The sequence below is a fragment of the Cuculus canorus genome, chromosome 5 (assembly GCF_017976375.1).
Source record: "Cuculus canorus isolate bCucCan1 chromosome 5, bCucCan1.pri, whole genome shotgun sequence".
Lineage (NCBI taxonomy): Eukaryota > Metazoa > Chordata > Aves > Cuculiformes > Cuculidae > Cuculus > Cuculus canorus.
The window spans coordinates 3,251,330-3,271,586 of NC_071405.1; the positions used below are offsets into that span (position 1 = coordinate 3,251,330).

The 20,257-nt window shown below is 52.3% G+C and overlaps 1 protein-coding gene across 2 annotated transcripts in view; it reads right to left on the reverse strand.

The window, feature by feature from the left end:
• Positions 1 to 5,362: 5,362 nt before the first annotated feature.
• TXNDC16 (thioredoxin domain containing 16) overlaps positions 5,363 to 20,257 on the reverse strand; it is a 50,594-nt gene continuing 35,699 nt past the window's right edge. The window contains exons 17-20 of one of the 2 annotated variants that reach the window (XM_054068525.1): positions 15,222 to 15,360; positions 12,680 to 12,840; positions 10,354 to 10,544; positions 5,363 to 8,339 (exon numbers count right to left, since the gene is read on the reverse strand). In XM_054068525.1, the coding sequence (XP_053924500.1) occupies positions 8,056 to 8,339; positions 10,354 to 10,544; positions 12,680 to 12,840; positions 15,222 to 15,360 (775 nt within the window). In that variant the 3' untranslated portion in view covers positions 5,363 to 8,055. Of the gene's footprint in view, positions 8,340 to 10,353; positions 10,545 to 12,675; positions 12,841 to 15,221; positions 15,361 to 20,257 lie in introns of those variants that run through there. The other variant, XM_054068526.1, reaches the window with a different exon arrangement.

The window sequence follows — 20,257 nt, forward strand, 5'->3', positions numbered from 1 at the left end:
TGGAAGCACCAGGCGGAAGATCCACCCCACGCAATGAGGAAACCCATCCTGCCCAGCCACCACCCCTTATCTCACATCCCAGCTCCATCCCGCCCCTGCCTCCTCCCTTCCTCGGTGCAGCTCCTCTGCCACCTCCAGCTGTGCCAATGCAGCACCGACCGCTTCCCGTCTCACGCTTGGGCCAACATCTGTTCGCCTGTCTCCCTCCAGGTTCTCCCCAGGTTGCTCCTACCAGTCCTGCTCCAAACCAGCAGGCAGCTTGGGGAGCTGGTTTGGGTCTGGGCAAGGGGACCTCCTGGCAATGATGGACCACCCCAGACACTGCCGAGCCACAGAATCCTTCTTCCACCCTCTTGGGCAATGCCAAGGGCACAGGGATCACAGCCCCAGGGTGGCAGGATGGATTGCATCACCCTTGTTAAACTGGATGGCCCCAAAGGTGTGTTGAGGTCTGGCCACGTGCCTGCTCAAAGCAATTTGAGAAAGCCTTGGCAGGAGATCAACCTCACCCAGCGGCTCTGGGCAAAGGCTGTGGCTCCATCACTGCTGGCAGGGACCTGCAGCAGGGGAGAGTGCCCCATGGCAGGGTTCATGGCCAAGTCATGCTGGAGAGCCACCTACCCCACCGGCTGGCAGCAGGGAAAGCATCTCTGCCAGGTTGAACACCAGATGGGATGGAGTTACTGGTCCCCTGGCCCCCAGCCCTGCCAGACCCCTCATCCCTGCGCTGCACCAGACATCCATGAGCCCAAGAGACACAAGCCAGCCACCAGGTCTTGTCCTGCTTCACATCCTGGCAGCGCTGCCAGGAATTGCTGGCGCGGCAGCAGCCTGCGCACAAGCAGACGTGTCCTTTCCGTGCCCCCTTGCAGCATGTCCCTCCTGGGGGCAATGTCCTCTCCTGCGTCCTCCCTGCTACAGCCTTTTCTTCCGCCCTTCTGCAGTTGTATCTCCAAGGCAGACAAGAACCTGGCCACAGAGCGAGGCTCTGCGGGGGCTTACTGGGAGAGATTGTGGCCACCAGTGGTCCAGGGTGGGTTGAGAACAGCTGACTTGGAAAATTCACCTTCCACCACAAGGACATATCCTTCACTGTCCTCATTTTACTCAAAGGGTTGAAAAGCTGGGAGAAACACTGTGATTGCTTCCCAGTGCCCCACAGCTTGGAAAGTCCCCAGCAGAGACGTCAGTGGGAGCAGGTGGTATCACGCTGGCTCTTGAGTCAGCTGGCACGAAGTCTCCAAGGCTTTCATGTGGTTGAATGCACCATCCCTTGGCCCAGCCAAGGAACAGACACCTCCATAACCCTTCCTCTAACAGCTCTTTAAACATGGAAAACACAACGTGCACCCTTAATGTTCCTTCGCACTGGTCCTTCAAGCATTCCTCCCTCCTAACTGATGGTGACGGCTCTGCGGGGCTCATCAAAGGTGGCAAAGGACCAGTCAGACCACAGGGCTTGGAGAATTTCCTGTTGTTTTGGACAATAATTGAAATTGGTTTGTTTCCCAGGACAAGTACACAATGCATTTTTGTGTGCGAGTATCATCATTTTATCTTCTGATCAACCACTGACATTTAAACACCCCCTGAAAGGTTCCTGAGGTGCACAAAGCAAACGCAAACATCCACCTTTGGTGTTTGCTCTGAAGACATAAGTGGTCAATACCATATTGGCCAAGTTCTTCGCTCAGCGTGCACCTCACTGGTGTCACCGAGGGACACAGGTTTGGGGTTTACCCAGAGATGATTTTTGGGGTTAAATGGTTGGAAAAGGAGCCGATAGCATCAGCTTTCACTGTGAAGGTGCCTCACTTCAGCATCACCGTGTGCTGAGACACAGAGATGTGGTAGATATGCACGCAGTCCCCTGGTCATCGCCTTCCACTTCTTGGCCAAGCAGTGCGTGAAGGACAGCATCCTGTTTCTCAAGCCCAGTGAGATGCGCTCCATCCCTTGCAGCTGCCCCAGGGTTCAAGGCCATAAACACCCAACTGAATATTTCTTTCTGCACCCGTCTGTCCCCAGAGCTGCAGCCATTTAGAACAACGCAGCACAGGAGTTTTCCCTCCAGCGAATGAGAGCTTTATGGGATAGAGACAACAACCAAACTGTCCCCAGTATCAACATAGAATCATGGAATGGTTTGGGTTGGAAGGGACCTCAAAGCCCAGCCCATTGCAAACCCTCTGCTATGGACAGGGACACCTCCCACTGGATCAGGGGCTCCAAGCCCCATCCAACCTGGCCTGGAACCCCTCCAGGGATGGGGCAGCCACCACTGCTCTGGGTGACCTGGGCCAGGGCCTCCCCACCCTCACAGTCAAGAATTTCCTCCTTATGTCTAATCCAAATCTGCCCCCCTTCCAATTTAAACCCATTCCCACCTCATCACTCCCAGCCTTTGTAAAAAGCCCCTCCCCAGCTTTCCTGGAGCCCCTTTCAGCACTGGAAGCTGCTCTAAGGTCTCCTTGGAACCTTCTCTTCTCCAGGCTGAACAACCCCAACTCTCTCAGCCTGTCCTCATAGCAGAGGTGCTCCAGCCCTCGGATCATCTCCGTGGTCTCCTCTGGACCTGTTCCAACAGCTCCATCTCCTTCTTATGTTGAGGATTCCAGAACTGGACACGGGACTCCAGGTGGGGTCTCACCAGAGCAGAGCAGAGGGGCAGAATCCCCTCCCTCCCTGCTGGCCACGCTGCTTTGGGTGCAGCCCAGGATACAGTTGGCCTTCAGGGCTGCGAGCGTGCATTCCCAGCTCATGTTGAGCTTCTCATCAACCAGCACCCCCAGTCCTTCTCTCTAGGGCTGATCTCAGTCTCTGCCCAGCCTGGATTTATGCTTGGGATTGCCCAGGCCCAGGTGCAAGACCTTGCATTTGGCCTAGCTGAACCTCATGAGGTTGACACAGCCCCTCTCCAGCCTGTCCAGGTCCCTCTGGGTTGCATCCCTTCCCTCCAGCATGTTCATCGTGCCACCCAGCTACATCCCTAACATTTTCTCCATAGATTTCCCCGTGTGCCTGATTGTGCTATGCAATGAAAACAACATTTGTTATTAAAAAAAAACCCACAACAAACTCAAATCTGCACTCCTGCACCCTGATGTGGTCCAGGATCCCGACCTGCACCCCTGCACCCTGATGTGGTCCAGGACCCCCACCCACACCCCTGCACCCTGATGTGGTCCAGGACCCCCACCTGCACCCCTGCACCCTGATGTGGTCCAGGACCCCAACCCGCACCCCGATGTGGTCCAGGACCCTGACCCGCACCCCTGCACCCTGATGTGGTCCAGGACCCCCACCCGCACCCCTGCACCCTGATGTGGTCCAGGACCCTGACCCGCACCCCTGCACCCTGATGTGGTCCAGGACCCCGACCCGCACCCCTGCACCCTGATGTGGTCCAGGACCCCCACCTGCACCCCTCAACCCTGATGTGGTCCAGGACCCCCACCTGCACCCCTGCACCCCGATGTGGTCCAGGACCCCCACCCGCACCCCTGCACCCTGATGTGGTCCAGGACCCCCACCTGCACCCCTCAACCCTGATGTGGTCCAGGACCCCCACCCACACCCCTGCACCCTGATGTGGTCCAGGACCCCGACCCGCACCCCTGCACCCCGATGTGGTCCAGGACCCCGACCCGCACCCCTGCACCCCGATGTGGTCCAGGACCCCGACCTGCACCCCTGCATCCTGATGTGGTCCAGGACCCCCACCCGCACCCCTGCACCCTGATATGGTCCAGGACCCCCACCTGCACCCCTGCACCCCGATGTGGTCCAGGACCCCCACCCACACCCCTGCACCTTGATGTGGTCCAGGATCCCGACCCGCACCCCTGCACCCTGATGTGGTCCAGGACCCCGACCCGCACCCCTGCACCCTGATGTGGTCCAGGACCCCCACCTGCACCCCTGCACCCTGATGTGGTCCAGGACCCCCACCTGCATCCCTGCAGCCTGATGTGGTCCAGGACCCCGACCCACACCCCTGCACCCTGATGTGGTCCAGGACCCCCACCCGCACCCCTGCACCCTGATGTGGTCCAGGACCCCCACCCGCACCCCTGCACCCTGATGTGGTCCAGGACCCCCACCCACACCCCTGCACCCTGATGTGGTCCAGGACCCTGACCTGCACCCCTGCACCCTGATGTGGTCCAGGACCCCGACCCGCACCCCTGCACCCTGATGTGGTCCAGGACCCCGACCCGCATCCCTGCACCCTGATGTGGTCCAGGACCCCCACCCACACCCCTGCACCCTGATGTGGTCCAGGACCCCAACCCGCACCCCTGCACCCTGATGTGGTCCAGGACCCCAACCCGCACCCCTGCACCCTGATATGGTCCAGGACCCCCACCTGCACCCCTGCACCCTGATGTGGTCCAGGACCCCAACCCGCACCCCTGCACCCTGATGTGGTCCAGGACCCCAACCCGCACCCCTGCACCCTGATGTGGTCCAGGACCCCCACCCGCACCCCTGCACGCTGTCAGCAGCTCCAGCAAACACAGCTGCTGACCCAATTTGATCCGAGCAGCAGTTGGACATGGACAGCCAGGTCCCTTCTCCGTGTCGCTGCAGGTGCTGGATGGGCTCAGCTTGGGTTCCTGGCACTTCAACCCAAGCCAGGAGGCTCAAGCTGATGGATCCTGCTGTTGATGTGGAGGCTGATGCCTGCAGAGCTGGGATTCCCCAGCCCTTCAGGCTTGCTACAGCCACTGCTCCTGGTTGAAAACAGACCCTCAGCCACCAGCTTCCCTCCAGGACCCCTTGGATAGTCATTCCCGACCCTCATCACTTCGGGTGCAGTGCTTCAGCATGAATTCAGCAACACAATCTTCGCAGTCATAACCAAGATGTGGCACTGACCCCTAGTGACAAGCTCCTGCCCCGATGCTGCACAAAGGAAAGGCTGCGGTTGGAAAAGAACAAGCGACCAAGAAGAGTGAGGATGCTGGAACACTGCTGGAGAGCAGCTCTGCAGAGGAGGACTTGGGGCGGTGATTGATGAGAAGCTCGACATGAGCTGATAACATGGGCTCGCAGCCCAGAAACCAACCGTGTCCTGGGCTGCACCCAAAGCAGCGTGGCCAGCAGGGAGGGAGGGGATTCTGCCCCTCTGATCCACTCCGGTGAGACCCCACCTGGAGTCCTGTGTCCAGTTCTGGAATCCTCAACATAAGAAGGAGATGGAACTGTTGGAATGGGTCCAGAGGAGACCACAGAGATGATCTGAGGGCTGGAGCACCTCTGCTCTGAGGACAGGCTGAGAGAGTTGGGGCTGTTCAGCCTGGAGAAGAGAAGGCTCCAGAGAGACCTTAGAGCAGCTTCCAGTGCTGAAAGGGGCTCCAGGAAAGCTGGGGAGGGGCTTTTTACAAAGGCCTGGAGTGACAGGATGAGGAGAATGGCTTTAAACTGGAGAGGGGCAGATTTAGATTAGACATAAGGAGGAAATTCTTGACGATGAGGGTGGTGAGGCCCTGGCCAGGGAAGCTGTGCATGCTCCCTACCTGGAAGCATTCAAGGCCAGGTTGGATGGGGCTTGGAGCGCCCTGATCCAGCGGGAGGTGTCCCTGCCCATGGCAGGGGGGTTGGAACTAGATGATCTTTAAGGTCCCTTCCAACTCAAACCATTCTATGCCTCTCATCTTGCACAAACCCCACTAAAAGAAGGGATCCTTCTGCTGGAGGAGCTTTCCCATTGGTGCACCCACCCCAGCCCAGGACACCAGCCCATGTCACCACATCGTGTTCAAGAGAGATGTGGATGGACTGGACTTGAGATAGAATTTATTTAAGACATTCCAAATATCCACCTGTTCCAAGCGATGCTGTTACAACAGCTGTGGCATCATTAGGGACAGGCTGGGAAACGAAGAAACTCATAGAGCCCAGCAGAGTAACAACCTTACATAATACAGGGATGACAGGAACTCACGGAGGATCTGTTCGCATCCCAACCCACTCCTTCCCTTGGGAATACTCAGCTGCAAGGCAGGCTCTGATCTGGATTCTAGTTTACTACTTTAAATACATACATTTTGGCTCCAAGCCTGTCATTAAGTCCCAAAATGGTCTGTTTCAATTAAGGGCTTCAAGAAGAACCCAGGACTAATGGTCTATTTCTGGGCATTTCAAAATACTCCCAACCACGTGGGCTGCTTGAAGGATGAGAAATACAGACTTTACAGTGCTCAAAGCAGTTCCCTACCATTAGTTTTTCCCCTTCCTAGTAACTTCAGAGCCATAAGGAGCAGGATCCAACCCTTCCAGCACATCTCAGTGTTGTTGTGGAATGGAGATGTTTACTGATGGGGATGGGAAGATCATAGCATGGGTGGGATTAGACAAAGCTTCACAGTACTCTCCCCAGCCCATATCCCACGCTGACCAGCAAGTTCAGGTTCTCCAGAAAGGAACAGCAGATCTTTGCTGTCCCCAGGAGATGAACAGAGGCTGGAAAGCCACTTCTCAGGTTCTATTCTTCTACAGCAGCGAAGCAGCTCCATCCCACACTAGAAGAGCCTGTCCCCAGCACTGCCAGCCTTGCCCTTCCTCCCCCTCCCCTCATTTCCAAAGCACTGAGCTTTCTGCAGACCTCACTCCCCATCCCAACCCCAGCTCAGCAAGCACCAACCTCGCTGCTGTCACCGAGAGCAAAGAAAAATGAAGGCTACAAATAACCCCCTGGGCTTGTAACCAAGAAAATGCCAGCGTTGAGCAAAGCCATCTTCCAACCTGGAATTTGTCAACATATTTTTGTCCCAGCTATTTGAAGCTGCTACTTGAATCCTGGGTTCAGTTTTGGGCCCCTCACTCCAAGATACTGAGGGGCTGGAGAGTGTCCAGAGAAAGGAACAGAGCTGGGGAAGGGGCTGGAGAACAGGGGTTCTGGGAGCGGCTGAGGGACCTGGGGCTGTTTAGCCTGGAGAAAAGGAGGCTGAGGGGAGACCTCATCGCTGTCTGCAGCTCGCAGAAAGAAGGTTGTGGTGCGGTGGGTGCTGGGCTCTTTTCCCAAGTAACAAATGATAGGATGGGAGGAGATTGTCTCAAGTTGTGCCGGGGAGGTTTAGAGTGAGTATCAGGAGAGATGTCTTTAGTAAAAGAGCGCTGAAACATCAGAAGTGGCTGCTCAGAGAGGTGGTGGAGTCCCCATCCCTGGAGGTATTTGAAAGCTGGGGAGATGAGGTGTTCAGGGATCTGGTTTACCAGTGGACAGCTACGGTTGGACTCAATGACCTCCAAGATTTTTTCCAACCGAATGATTTTATGATTCTGTGATTCTCCTCATGGTTGTTGTGATGACCTGAGCTCTGGCCTTTGTAATAACACTGCTTTAACCGGATCGTCCTCTTACCGCCGAGGATGAACAATGCAGTTCACAAGTCAGGTGTAAACACCAGTGGGCACCAGTTTAAACAGCCCTGGAGTGGCTGGTGGGCACACTTGCCCTCCCAGCTCCATGGCACAGATGTAATGCTGTTTTGAGTGCTGGGTTTGCTGATACACATCAGTAGAGCTGCTACTGCAGCCGAGGTGGGGAGAAAAATCTGTTTTTCATCCTGGAATCACTCACTCATTCCTGCTTGGCGGCAACCAAATAGCCGAGGTGAAACATATAGAAACTACAGAGCCAGGCGGTGCTGATTTGACCTTTCCAGCATCGTTCATGGTGCAGGCGAGCCTCCAGCGTGCCGTGAGCTCACCCCGTCTCTCCTCCAGCGCTGGGGTGGGCTGAGCTCCCTCACAGCAACCTCCCCACAGATCTGCCCTCACTGCTTGCTGTGAAATGCAGTCCCAGGGGACCAAAGTGTGGGGTGTACAGACACGTTTCTGGCATCAGAAACCACAACCACCACCAAACAACCAACGCACTGCAGCAGGGAACTCATACTGAGATTTGGGGGTGTTTTATCCCTTCACCACTGATTTAGACCTGAAAGCACTCCTCTCTTCGGTGTAAAGGCTTGCTGAAGGATGGAAAAGTCATCACAGGCACCACCCCACATCTTTCAGTGGTCCAGGCAAAGTGATGCTCAGCTCTCAGAGCTCGCTGTGTCTCTTGCCCTGCTTCTCCCTTGCTGCCAGTCTTGGGGCTGTCCCACGCAGGTCTCTCCCAGGGGACATGACTTTCTCTGTCTTGGTTTCTTGGGATGGTTCCTCCTGGATGGCCGTGTCCCCTCCAGGGCTTTCGAGCTGGTGTTGTGCCGGCGTGTCCCCATGGTCGTGGGAGGTGTGGAGAGGAAGCTCAGGCATTGCAGTCTCCATCATCTGGAGGAAGTCGTAAGCGGGAAGAGGTGGTTTCCAGTCTTCCTCAGACAAGGTACCTGAGAAGCAAACACAGTTAGAATCATAGACTGGTTTGGGTCAGAAGGGACCTCAAAGCCCATCCAGTTCTAACTCCTGCCATGGGGACACCTCCCACTGGCTCAGGTTGTTCCAAGCCCCATCCAGCCTGGCCTTGAACCCCTCCAGGGATGGGGCAGCCACCACTGCTCTGGGCAACCTGGGCCAGGGCCTCACCACTGTCATGGTGAAGAAATTCTTCCTTATAGCAAGGCTAAATCTGCCCCTCTCCAGTTTATACTCGTTCCCCCTTGTCCTATCACTACAAGCCCTTGGGAGCAGTCCCTCCCCAGCTCTCTTGTAGCCCCTTTCAGATACTGGAAGGTCACTATACATATATGGATGTTTTATTGAGGTCTCAGATATCCGTGTTAACGACTGAGACACCACCAGAGGCGAGGAGAGAGTGCTGTCTGTCGGAGGAGGAAATGGTCCCATTACATGAAGAAGCTCTTTCATTTATGCTTTTATGACTGATTGTCACTTAGAAGCCTGAAGGAGGCTGTGATGGCTTGCACACTCGGCGAGTCCTCTGACACCCCAGAGAACTCAGGTCCCTACCTAGGGACCTACATGGCAGCCAGGTGCCTTTAGCAGTGGTGATGGAAAGAGGTGTGGGAGGACCGCTGACTTACGGGGTTCTCCCAGGAACTACTGGGTCAGAAACGGTGCGTTCAGAGCCTACACATCCTACCCAAGCCCTGGCAGAGGCTGCTCAGGGAGGTGGTGGAGTCCCCATCCCTGGAGGGGTTTATAAGATGGGCAGATGAGGTGCTCAGGGATCTGGTTTAGTAGCAGACAGGCACGGTTGGACTCGATGACGTCAAAGGTCTTTTCCAACCAAAAGATCCTATGATACTAAACCCCACCGGTCTTTTGGAAAATACTTTGGAAGTCTCGTTTTAAAATTCACATCGATCAAGTGGAGTCACGCCAGCGTCTCTGCAGTTCCAAGATCCCTGTAGCAGCTATGGCTACACTTAACATCAGGAAGGCACATCTGTGCTCCTTTCCTCCAAAGTTTAAGGAGGACAGTTAGGAGCTGGAGTGCGTCCAGAGGAGGGCAACACAGCTGGTGAAGGGTTTAGAGCACCAGCCTTATGAGGAGCGGCTGAGGGACCTGGGGTTATTTAGTCTGGAGAAAAGGAGGCTGAGGGGAGACCTTATCACTGCCTACAACTGTCTGAAAGGAGGTTGTGGTGAGGTGGGTGCTGGGCTCTTCTCCCGAGTGAAAAACGGTGGGATGAGAGGAAATGGCCTCAAGTTGCACCAAAGGAGATTTAGATTAAACATCAGCAATTTCTTTACTGAAAGTGTTGTCAAGCACTGGCACAGGCTGCCCAGGGAGGTGGTTGAGTCACCATGCCTGGAGGTGTCTAGAAGATAAGTAGATATCCTACTTGGGGACATGGTTTGGTGGCAGATTTAGCAGGGCTGGATTGACGGTTTGACTTGGTGACCTTAAAGGTCTTTTCCAACTGAAAACATTCTGTGATTCCACAATTTTAAGCTTCAGGAAGGATGCAGTGAAAAGCTCCACAGTACGACCTAAGCCTTTATGTCCCAAAGACCACAGCAAAGTAATAGCTTCTCATCCTCTCCTGCTCAAACCCCAAAATGCTGGGAGGCTCCTAAACAGCAGCTTTTTCTTATGCTGACTACTTGGAGTCAGGAGGGGTTTTTAATAGCACACTGCTTTTCAGGTCAGTTCACAGGAACCAAAGAGCACAGCCAGGTTTGGGGATTATCACAGGGAAGAGATGTTGGATTCAGAACTATTCCTTCTTGGCTCTGAACATTAAACAGTCCTGAAGCAAACTCACGACTGTGGGTATTCTCTTCTGGCCGGACTACTTGTACTTCTCCAGCTCAGACTAGCACAGCTAGTTTTTCCATCATTAAATTCCATCGCAGACAATTTATTGCCTGTAGCATCTTCTCATAAACACACCGGCGCTAACTGCTTAGGAACGTTACAAATGCATGTCCACTTACTGCTGGGAATCTCCAGTCCTGCCTTGAGCTTCTCCAGCCAAGACAAGACGTTCATTTCCGTGATGGGCTGCTCTGATGGGAACTTGAATACCTGACCCCCGGCATGAAGGTTCACCCAGATGAGAACAGGCAGTGAAGGCAAGGTGGCAAAGTACGCCTTCAGGACCCCACGTCCTACTGGAGTCTTCTTCCTGTTGGGAAGAGGAGATTCAACTTGCTCACCAGCGGTTGAGAAGTTCAACGCGACTGAGAGCCAAGCAAGCACCAAAGCCCTTGAGCTGCATCCAGCAAAGCACATATTTTTGCCTATGGGACAGCTGTAGAAGCTCACTACATTATTTATAAGCTCAGTGCCTTGGGCAAACCATTAGGATTCAATGGAGAGGGAGAGGATAGAAGGTGCGTGAAGAAATCCTCAAGCAGGAGGAGCTGGAGCACATTCTGTAGGAGGGTGTGAGATGTTCTCGACCGTAAGATTTTAATAACAGATGAGACAGGAGCGGGACAGGTCCTACAGCTTGTGGTTAGCCCTTGTTTGTAGGAAGAGCTACCAGCTCAGCTGCTGCCAGGGATGAAAAGGGAGGAACTGATGCAGAGGGTTGTGCTCCAGCTGTCCAGCCCATGGGCAGCCACCGGGTGGTTCCCACAGCCTGAAGAGGTGGGATGGCAACTTCCCCAAGCGACATAGACAGAGACAAAAGAGGACATTGAGATGGAGGGGCAGCAAACCCACAAAGATGCTGAGTCCTCCCGGCACTATTTTCAGGCTGAGAGTGGATCACGGGGTCTGAGCTGGCTCTCGCCATGGGAATGAGGTCTTCTTTCGAGGACTACGCTACTGTTTCCAAGCCAACAGCCACACTCTGCCCTCTTTTGTGGCAATGCCTTTTTCCTCTGACAAAGGACAGCTTGCTTTTTTTTTCTCAGTAAGGAAGACCAAAGGCAGATGTGTAGGTGGGGAAGTTCCAGGGGCTCTCGTTTCTTGTGCATTACTGGCAAACAAATTGTCTTCTCTTTGAAAACATGTGCATTCCCCGTTAGCTCAACTTCAGCCCACGCTGCAAGACACTTCCCAGACTTCAAAGCAGGTCATGATTAAGCCACTGAGGTGTCTCTGGGCTGGGGCAAACCAAACACAGGCTAAAAATTGAAAGCACAAGTAGGGAGGGGAGGATGAAAAAGAATCCCCTCCCCTAAAACTTTCTATTTCTTAGCTCCTGGACTCATTTTGTTTCTTTTTAAGCTTGCTTCACGGGGCTTCTTCTGACTTTCCCTCAATCAACAATGAGGAGTTGCGCTGTTGTGCTTCCCTCTAACTGCTGATGGAAAAACCACCGTAAGATACTCCAGGAGGGCAAATTGATTGTTTTATCCCACAGGAACCAACAGTGAGCACCCAAGAGGGTGTCCTGGGGTGCATCAAGCATTGGGCACAGCGCTGCCAGCCGGATGAGGGAGGGGATCGTCCCGCTCTGCTCCGCGCTGGGACAGCCCCACCTTGAGTGCTGGCAGCAGTTTTGGGCACCACAGGATAAAAAGGGTCTAAAGCTACCGGAGAGGGTCCAGAGGAAGCCACAAAGTTGGTGAAGGGTTTAGAAGGGAAGCTGTATGAGGAGCGGCTGAAGTCACTCGGTCTGTTCGGTCTGAGAAGAGGAGACTGAGGAGAGACCGCTTCATGCTCTGCAGCTTCCTCACAAGGGGAGAAGCAGGTGCTGAGCTCTTCTCTCTGGTGACCAATGACAGGACCCGAGGGATGGCAGGAAGATGTGCCAGGGGAGGGTTAGGTTGGACATTAGGAACAGGTTCTTCCCCCAGAGGGTGGTGGAGCGCTGGAACAGCTCCCAGGGAAGCAGTCTCAGCCTGACAATATTCCAGAAGTGTTTGGACAACACCCTCAGCCCCACGGGGGGAATGTTGGGGTTGTGCCATGCAGGGACAGGAGTTGGACTCAATGATCCCTGTGGGTCCTTTCCAACTCAGGACACTCTGATTGTATGATTCTATGATATAACAAACACACAAACAACACCAGAGCCAGGACCAAACAACCATGCAATATCTTTGAGAACATTTTACTCTATTGAAAATTACTTCTTGCGATCCATTAAACATTTACTAATTTTGCTGTGTAATTTTGCAGCTGCCCAGAACACAAACTGAATCATTGATAAATGATTTGACCTCCCAACTCGTGATGATTTCAGACCAAATAATCACATTACCAGCCAGATCATGTTTTCAGTAATTGCAGACTCAGTTTTTTTCTTGCCCTGAAATGCTCAGAGCGAGCTAACGGAAAGAAGAAGAGAGGTTTTTACATACTCACAAGTTCAACCAGCAAGCCACAAACGCTTGCTGGGGTCTTCCTTTAGCCAGCTTCAGCATTTCTTTGCTTTCCATTTCACCAATACCACCATCGCTGAACAAAATGAGGAAGGGCTTTCTGAGTTGCAAGTAGCGGGGCAGATTTTGCACGGTGATTTCTGGCTGCAAGACATCAAAACAAGAAGTTGGGGGTTATGAGGAGGAAAGAAGAAAACAAAATTCGTTTTTTCTGTCCTTATGCAGGGGGTGCAGGGGCTAAGAAAGGCTGTGGGGGTCAATCTTGAATGCAAGCGGCTTGAAGTGTGGGAGCTGGGATCTTGGTGCACTTTGGAGATATCTACACCCAGTCCTGCCCATCACAAGCCAACTCCAAATGAGCAGCTGTGTACTCTGAGACAAGCTAGGAACAGTGAAGGCAGAAGCACAGAATCACAGAATTGTTTAGCTTGGAAAAGACCTCTAAGATCATCAAGTCCAACTCTTAACCCAGCATGGTCAAGCCCACCACTAAATCATGTCCCTAAGCACCACATCTACCCGTCTTTTAAACACCTCCAGGAATGGGGACTCCACCACTTCCCCAGGCAGCTTCTGTCACGGCCAGAAAACCACTTCCAGGAAGTAATACCCAATCTAAACCTGCCCTGGCACAACTTGAGGCCGTTTCCTCTCACCCTATCACTTGTAACTTGGGAGAAGAGACCGGCACCCACCTCATCACAACACCTTTCCAGGAGCTGCAGAGACTGATGAGCCTCCTTTTCTCCAGATTAAACAGCCCCAGGTCCCTCAGCTGCTCTCATAACCCCTGTTCTCCAGCCCCTTCCCCAGCTCTGTTCCCTTCTCTGGATGTGCTCCAGCCCCTCAATGTCCTTCTTGGAGTGAGGGGCTCAAAACTGAACCCAGAATTCGAGGTGCAGCCTCATCAGTGCTGAGTACAGGGGCACAATCCCTTCCCTGCTCCTGCTGGCCACACCATGGCTGATCCAAGCCAAGATGCCATTGGCCTTCTTGGCCACCTGGGCCACTGCTGGCTCATGTTCAGCTGCTGCCAACCAACATCCTCAGGTCCTTTTCTGTTGGGCAGCTTTCCAGACGCTCTCTCCCAAGCCTGGAGCATTGAACGGGGTTGTTGTGACCAAAGTGCAAAACCCAGCGCCTGGCCTCGTTGAATCTCATACAATTGTCCTTGGCCCATGGATCCAGCCTGTCCAGGTCCCTCTGCAAAGCCTTCCTGCCCTCAAGCAGATCGACACTCCCACCCAATTTGGTGTCATCTGCAAACTGATTGAGGAAGCACTCAAACCCCTTGTCCATAACAATGATAAAGATATTAAACAGAACCAGCCCCAACATGAAGCCCTGGGGACACCACTTGTGACCAACCACTAACAGGATTTAGCCGTGCTCACCACAGGTCTCTGGGCTCAGCCATCCAGCCAGTTCTCTACTCAGTGAAGAGTGCGCTTATCCATGCCATGAGCAGCCACTATCTCTAGGAGAACGCTGTGGGCAGGAACGTCAGGCCAGCTCAGCCCAGCTCTACGTATAACAGGCTGCCCAGGGAGGGGGTCGAGTCGCCTTCCCTGGAGGTGTTTAAGGAACGGGTGGATGAAGTGCTGAGGGACATGGTTTAGGGAGTGTTAGGAATGGTTGGACTCGATGATCCAGTGGGTCCTTTCCAACCTGGTGATTCTGTGATTCTGTGATAATAGTGATAACCAGTCTCCAAAAGGTGTGTTCAAGAGGCAGGAGCAGATCCTGCGAGAGGCCAAGCCACCACAGCAGTGGGTCTGTGCCTATGAACACACACCAGGCCGTGAACCTCCACGTTCTCCTCCCACGAGACCACTCAGCAGACAGCAGATTTCTGTCCAGACTGTCTGACCCAAGCCGTAAAATTTAAAAACCCATAAAACTCAGCATGATAGAGATAATGAGCTTTTATTTGTGCTCTCTTCAGCATCAGATGTACTAAAATTGGAATGATACAGAGAAGATTATTCTGTTTGCCTAAAGGAAAGCTGGCGAGGGGCTCTTGATCAGAGAGTGCAGGGATAGGAGGAGGGGAAACAGTTTGCAGCTGGAAGAAGGCAGATGGAGATGAGATCTTAGGGAGAAATGTTTTCCTATGTGGTGGCTGCCCCATCCCTGGAGGGGTTCAAGGCCAGGTTGGATGGGGCTCGGAGCCCCTGATCCAGTGGGAGGTCTCCCTGCACATCGCAGGGGGTGGGACTGGGTGGGCTTTGAGGTCCCTTCCAACCTAAACTATTCCAGGATTCTATCATTCTAGGAGTGGACTTTCTTTTGGGCATAAATGACAATGTTTTTGCTGTAGTGTGTGCAGCGAGGGACACACCTTCCAACCCAAACCATTCTATGATTCTATTATTTTCATGGAATCATTGAATCATAGAATTGCTTGGTTGGAAAAGACCTTTGAGATCATCGAGTCCAAACTGTTTTGCACAGCTTTGCGCTACAGTCAGTGCTTCTGTAAACAACTACAATGGAAAAAGGACACATTTTATTGTTTTACTTACAAAAATATCCAGCAACTCATCTCTGATCATCCGCACCATGTCCTGCACGCTCTTTTTGGTCAAAGTGATGCCTTCCATGCTCTGACCTCCTCTCCTGGCAAGGAGGAGGGCTGGGGGAGACAGCGCATATTTACGGGAGCTGAAAAAGAGGGATGGTAACAAGAACTGCCCAAGGGATTTGGCACATAGCGTATCTGCTGGACACAGAGCTGGCAGCCCCATGGTGAGAAGCAGGGACAGGGACGTAGGGGAGGGAAAGGCTGCCTTTAGAGGTACAGGAGGAAAAGGTCAAATTCCCCATCACCTCTTCTCCATCTCCTGTGTAGTCCTGATTTAATGGGAAGATGCTGATGTGTTCCCTTGTCCCCTTCTGAAACAAGCACTCACCCGTACTCTAAATACACCCCCACACAAACTCAGCAACGCCTTCTGCAAAAAGACATCAGCAGCTAAAAAACAGGGGAAATCCAAACCGCCACCATCTAAACTATTTGCTGGCTCTTCTTTTTCAGTTTCACACCTAATGTGAGGTGTGAAATCTGGTGCTTTACTCCGCCTCTTGAGCCAAGGCCAACAGAAGGTCTTAGACTCCATCTGAGAGACCCCCACCTACACAAAATAAGCTCCAGGAGATCTGATTTTGGTGAACAAGGGCAATTTTGATGAAGTCCAGCCCCACATCAGAACACCACACACAGTCCACACAGACGTACTCTTAGTGGAGAAAACAGCTCATCCTTTGTTGATAGAATCATAGAATAATTTGGGTTGGATGGGTTCTTAAAGATCATCCAGTTCCAACCCTCTGCGATGGGCAGGGACACCTCCCACTGGCTCAGGCTGCCCAAGGCCCATCCAACTCGGCCTTGAACACCTCCAGGGATTGGGGCAGCCACAACTTCCCTGGGTAACCTGGGCCAATGTCTCACCACTCTCATAGTGAAGAAATTCCTCCTCACACCTTGTCTAAAACTGCTCCTCTCCAGTTTATACCCATTGCCCCTCGTCCCACCACTACAAGCGTTTGTGAACAGTCCCTCTTTGTTCCCCAATGTTCTTCTGCTAAGAGGACTCACCAGTATTTAAATAAAAGCTGAGAAGGTGGAAAGAGCAAAAATAGGAGAAGTCTGAGCACTAAAAGGGCAAGGGGTACACCAAAACAAGAGAGCAATTTTCTGGAAGCCTGAGGAACTTCGGTCCTGAAGGCTCCAGATGTCAGGGCTTTGAGGAAGGGTGTGACGGAGGAAGTCAGCTGCCTCAACAGCTTTTTTGGAGATGCCTGCAGTTTCTTTTTCAAAGGCGGCTGGCAATTTTCCAAAGGCCATAACACCAGAATTGCTGGGGAAGTGAGTGAGGTGTAGGGACTTTTTGGGTTGTGCAGGTGGGAAGCCTTTGATGTTCTTTTCAAAAGTAATCTGGTCCATCTTTTTTTCAACCATATGAGAAAGATTCAGCCTGATGCAGAATAAACTACTTATGTTTAATGAAAAGCAGCCCACAGCAAAATCATGTTGCAACCTACTGCACTTCCCTCCATGGTTTGCTCAGGCAAGTCCAGTTTGGACACACATGAGCAGTTCTGAATGGGACAGAGATCTGCTCACGTTTCCTTTAAAGAGCTCAGTGTTTGGTGTTTCGGGTCACCAATGGTAAAGCAAGTGGAGGGAACTGCAGATAACGCATTTCCAAGATGTTCAGCTTCCTCCATCACAGCACGTAGCTGCCTGGAACTAATACACCGCCTGCAACGGGAAGGACATGGAGCTGTTGGAGCAAGTCCAGGAGAGGCCATGAAGATGCTTCAAGGGCTGGAGCACCTCCTGTAGAGGACAGGCTGAGAGAGTTGGGGTTGTTCAGCCTGGAGAAGAGAAGGCTCTGGGGAGACTTTAGAGCAGCTTCCAGTACTGAAAGGGGCTCCAGGAAAGCTGGGGAGGGGCTCTGGATCGGGAGGTGCAGGAATAGAATGAGGGGGAATGGTTTTAAGCTAAAAGAAGGGAGATTAAGATGAGACCTTAGGAAGAAATGTTTTGTGGTGAGGGTGGGGAGGCCCTGGCCCAGGTTGCCCAGAGCAGTGGTGGCTGCCCCATCCCTGGGGGTGTTCAAGGCCAGGTTGGATGGGGCTTGGAGCCCCTGATCCAGTGGGAGGTGTCCCTGCCCATGGCAGCGGATGGAACTGGCTGGGCTTTGAGGTCCCTTCCAACCTAAACCATTCCAGGATTCTATCATTCTATGATTTTGCACTTCCATAGGTTTTAAAGAGACTTCCTGGCTTGATGACTTCTTAGAGGCCAGGAACTCTTGCTCCCTATTTCTAAATACATCAACTTGTTCAGCAGCCACTGATAAGAAAGTTTCTTAAACACTTCCAGAAAACCAACATTCCCCATCCAAAAGCTCGAGCCTACCCAGAAATTGCTTCTCATCTTACCGGTACTAAGCCTCTTGTTGCTTACAACAGCTCTCTATGTACATCGCATGGGCACTTGGCGGGGTAATAGGAGACTCGCATTTAAATCAAAACCATCTGCAAACAAATACTTGGCAGGGATCTGTGATATCAAACTATTCAAGAAATACATAATGGCTCCATTCAAAGCATTTCTTCCTTAACGCTTTTTACCCTGTTAGTCACCCATAAGCAGGTGCTCGCTCAGCAAAGAGTTTTGCTAACAACATTCTTCATGTATTTATTATACCTTTCTCTCTGGAAAGAGGGGCCTCAGCTTCCCGTGACCTGCGAGCCACAAATATTTCCTCCTTGAGTGTTTAGCAGAAGACCATCTTTTCTTTTCTTAAGAAGGGAAGTGAGCCTGGCTCTTGCATAAGGAATTCCTGTAAGTGTTTACTTTCTACTTAGAGTTGAGAAGACAACCATCTACAGTAGCTTCACCCACAAATCACAGCCAACGTCCAAACTTGGCAGAATGAGTATCTATTATAAACTGTATTAATTATTCCACCTAACCAGGAGCACGCTGCAGACTGCATCTGGAGCAGAAGGGTGGAGGTGTAGCCTTGCATGTGTCATTGCTGAGACAAAACAGGCTTTTCCTACGTGTATCTCATTTTGTAAGTTCACTCTGCCCTCCTCTGCTTTTTTCATTTAGAATCATAGAATCATTCAGGTTGGAAAAGACCTCTACGCTCATCCAGTCCAACTGCCAGCCCAACCTCACCGTGCCTGCTAAACCATGTCTCCAAGTGCCACATCTAGTCGCTTTTTGAACCTCTCCAAGGATGGAGACTCCAGCACTGCCCTGGGCAGCCTCTTCCAGTGCTTCACCACTCTTTCAGTACAGATTTTTTTTCCTAATATCCAATCTAAACCTTCCCTGGTGCAACTTGAAGCCACTTCCTCTCATTTTATCACTTGCAACTTGGGAGAAGAGATCAACACCCACCCCATTGCAATCTCCTCTCAGGGAGCTTCAGAGAGCGATGAGGTCTCCCCTCAGCCTCCTCTTCTCCAGACTAAACAGCACCGGTGCCCTCAGCTGCTCCTCATAAGACTTGTTCTCCAGCCCCTTCCCCAGCCTCGTTGCCCTCCTCCTACGAGCTGGGCTGAGATCCTGAGGGGGGAACAGTCTTTCATTTTGGGGGGAGTCAGGTTTTTCACCCTGATGCTGCTGGTTGTGACTTCTGTACCTGCCATTGCCCAGTGGTCCCTCACACCAGCACTGAACAAGCCTGGCACTGCCTTGCTTCTAAGACTCAACCACAGCTCGTGCTTTGAGCAAAGTTTGGTTAATAGAGATGTACCACCAAGATATCTGTATTTTTGTTCTCCGTGTGTACCACAAAAATACCCATGTCTCATCAGACACACTAGAGATCATAGAATCATAGAATGGTTTGGGTTGGAAGGGACCTTAAAGCCCATCCAGTTCCACCTCCTGCCATGGGCAGGGACACCTCTCACTGGATCAGGGGCTCCAAGCCCCATCCATCCTGGCCTTGAACACCTCACAGATGCACCTCTTGGAGATGCATCACATCTGTAAGAAACCAGTGACAATAAATCACTGTTGCATTCCCGGCTGTTGAACGAACGTCTGGTAAACAGGTGAAGGACCTTCTGGGATTTTTAACTCTGCATTGATGGTGAATTCCTGATGGAAATGAGATGTCAGGACAAGCTGAAGATCCCTCCTGGATGTAGGTGTATTTACAGGCAGTGAAGCATCTCTAACAGTCTAATCCAAGCCAGTTTGCCCCTTGCTGGAGTGAGTCTTCATGACACAGTTAAATGCACGGACTAATGCCTGCTCAGATCCCATTAGCTCCACTTTAGCTTGAAGTTAAGCAACAATTGATGGTCTTATTCTATTAGGAAATAACCAAGAAAGCCTTAACTTTGCATTTACCACATCTGCTCTATTCTTCCAGAACTCTTCCTTCAAGAAAGGACCACCCCAAAGCTCTGTCTGGAAATGGTGGCAATGTTTTGCTTTTGCCAAGGGGAAAGAAATGGGTGGGCACTCTTCTGAGCCTCTCTTTTGGCTTCTCTTGAAAACTGGGGACAACCATCAGAGCCAGAGTCACGTTTACACCTCTGGCTTTGTCACAATCCACTTACACTCCCCTTCAGAGGATCTGAGGGCTGGAGCACTTCTGCTATGAGGCCAGGCTGAGAGAGTTGGGGTTGTGCAGCCTGGAGAAGAGAAGGCTGTGGGGAGACCTTAGAGCAGCTTCCAGTACTGAAAGGGGCTCCAGGAAAGCTGGGGAGGGGCTTTTTACCACGGCCTGAAGTGATAGGATGAGGGGGAATGGCTTTAAATTGGTAGGAGGAAGATTTAAATTAGATATTTGGAAGAAATTCTTCACGCTGAGGGTGGGGAGGCCCTGGCCCAGGTTGCCCAGAGCAGTGGTGGTTGCCCCATCCCTGGATGTGTTCAGGCCAGGTTGGATGGGGCTTGGAGCCCCTGATCCAGTGGGAGATGTCCCTGTCCATGGCACGGGGTGGGATTGGATGGGCTTTAAGGTCCCTTTCAACCCACACTACTCTATGATTCGATGATTCCCCATTCCCACCTCCA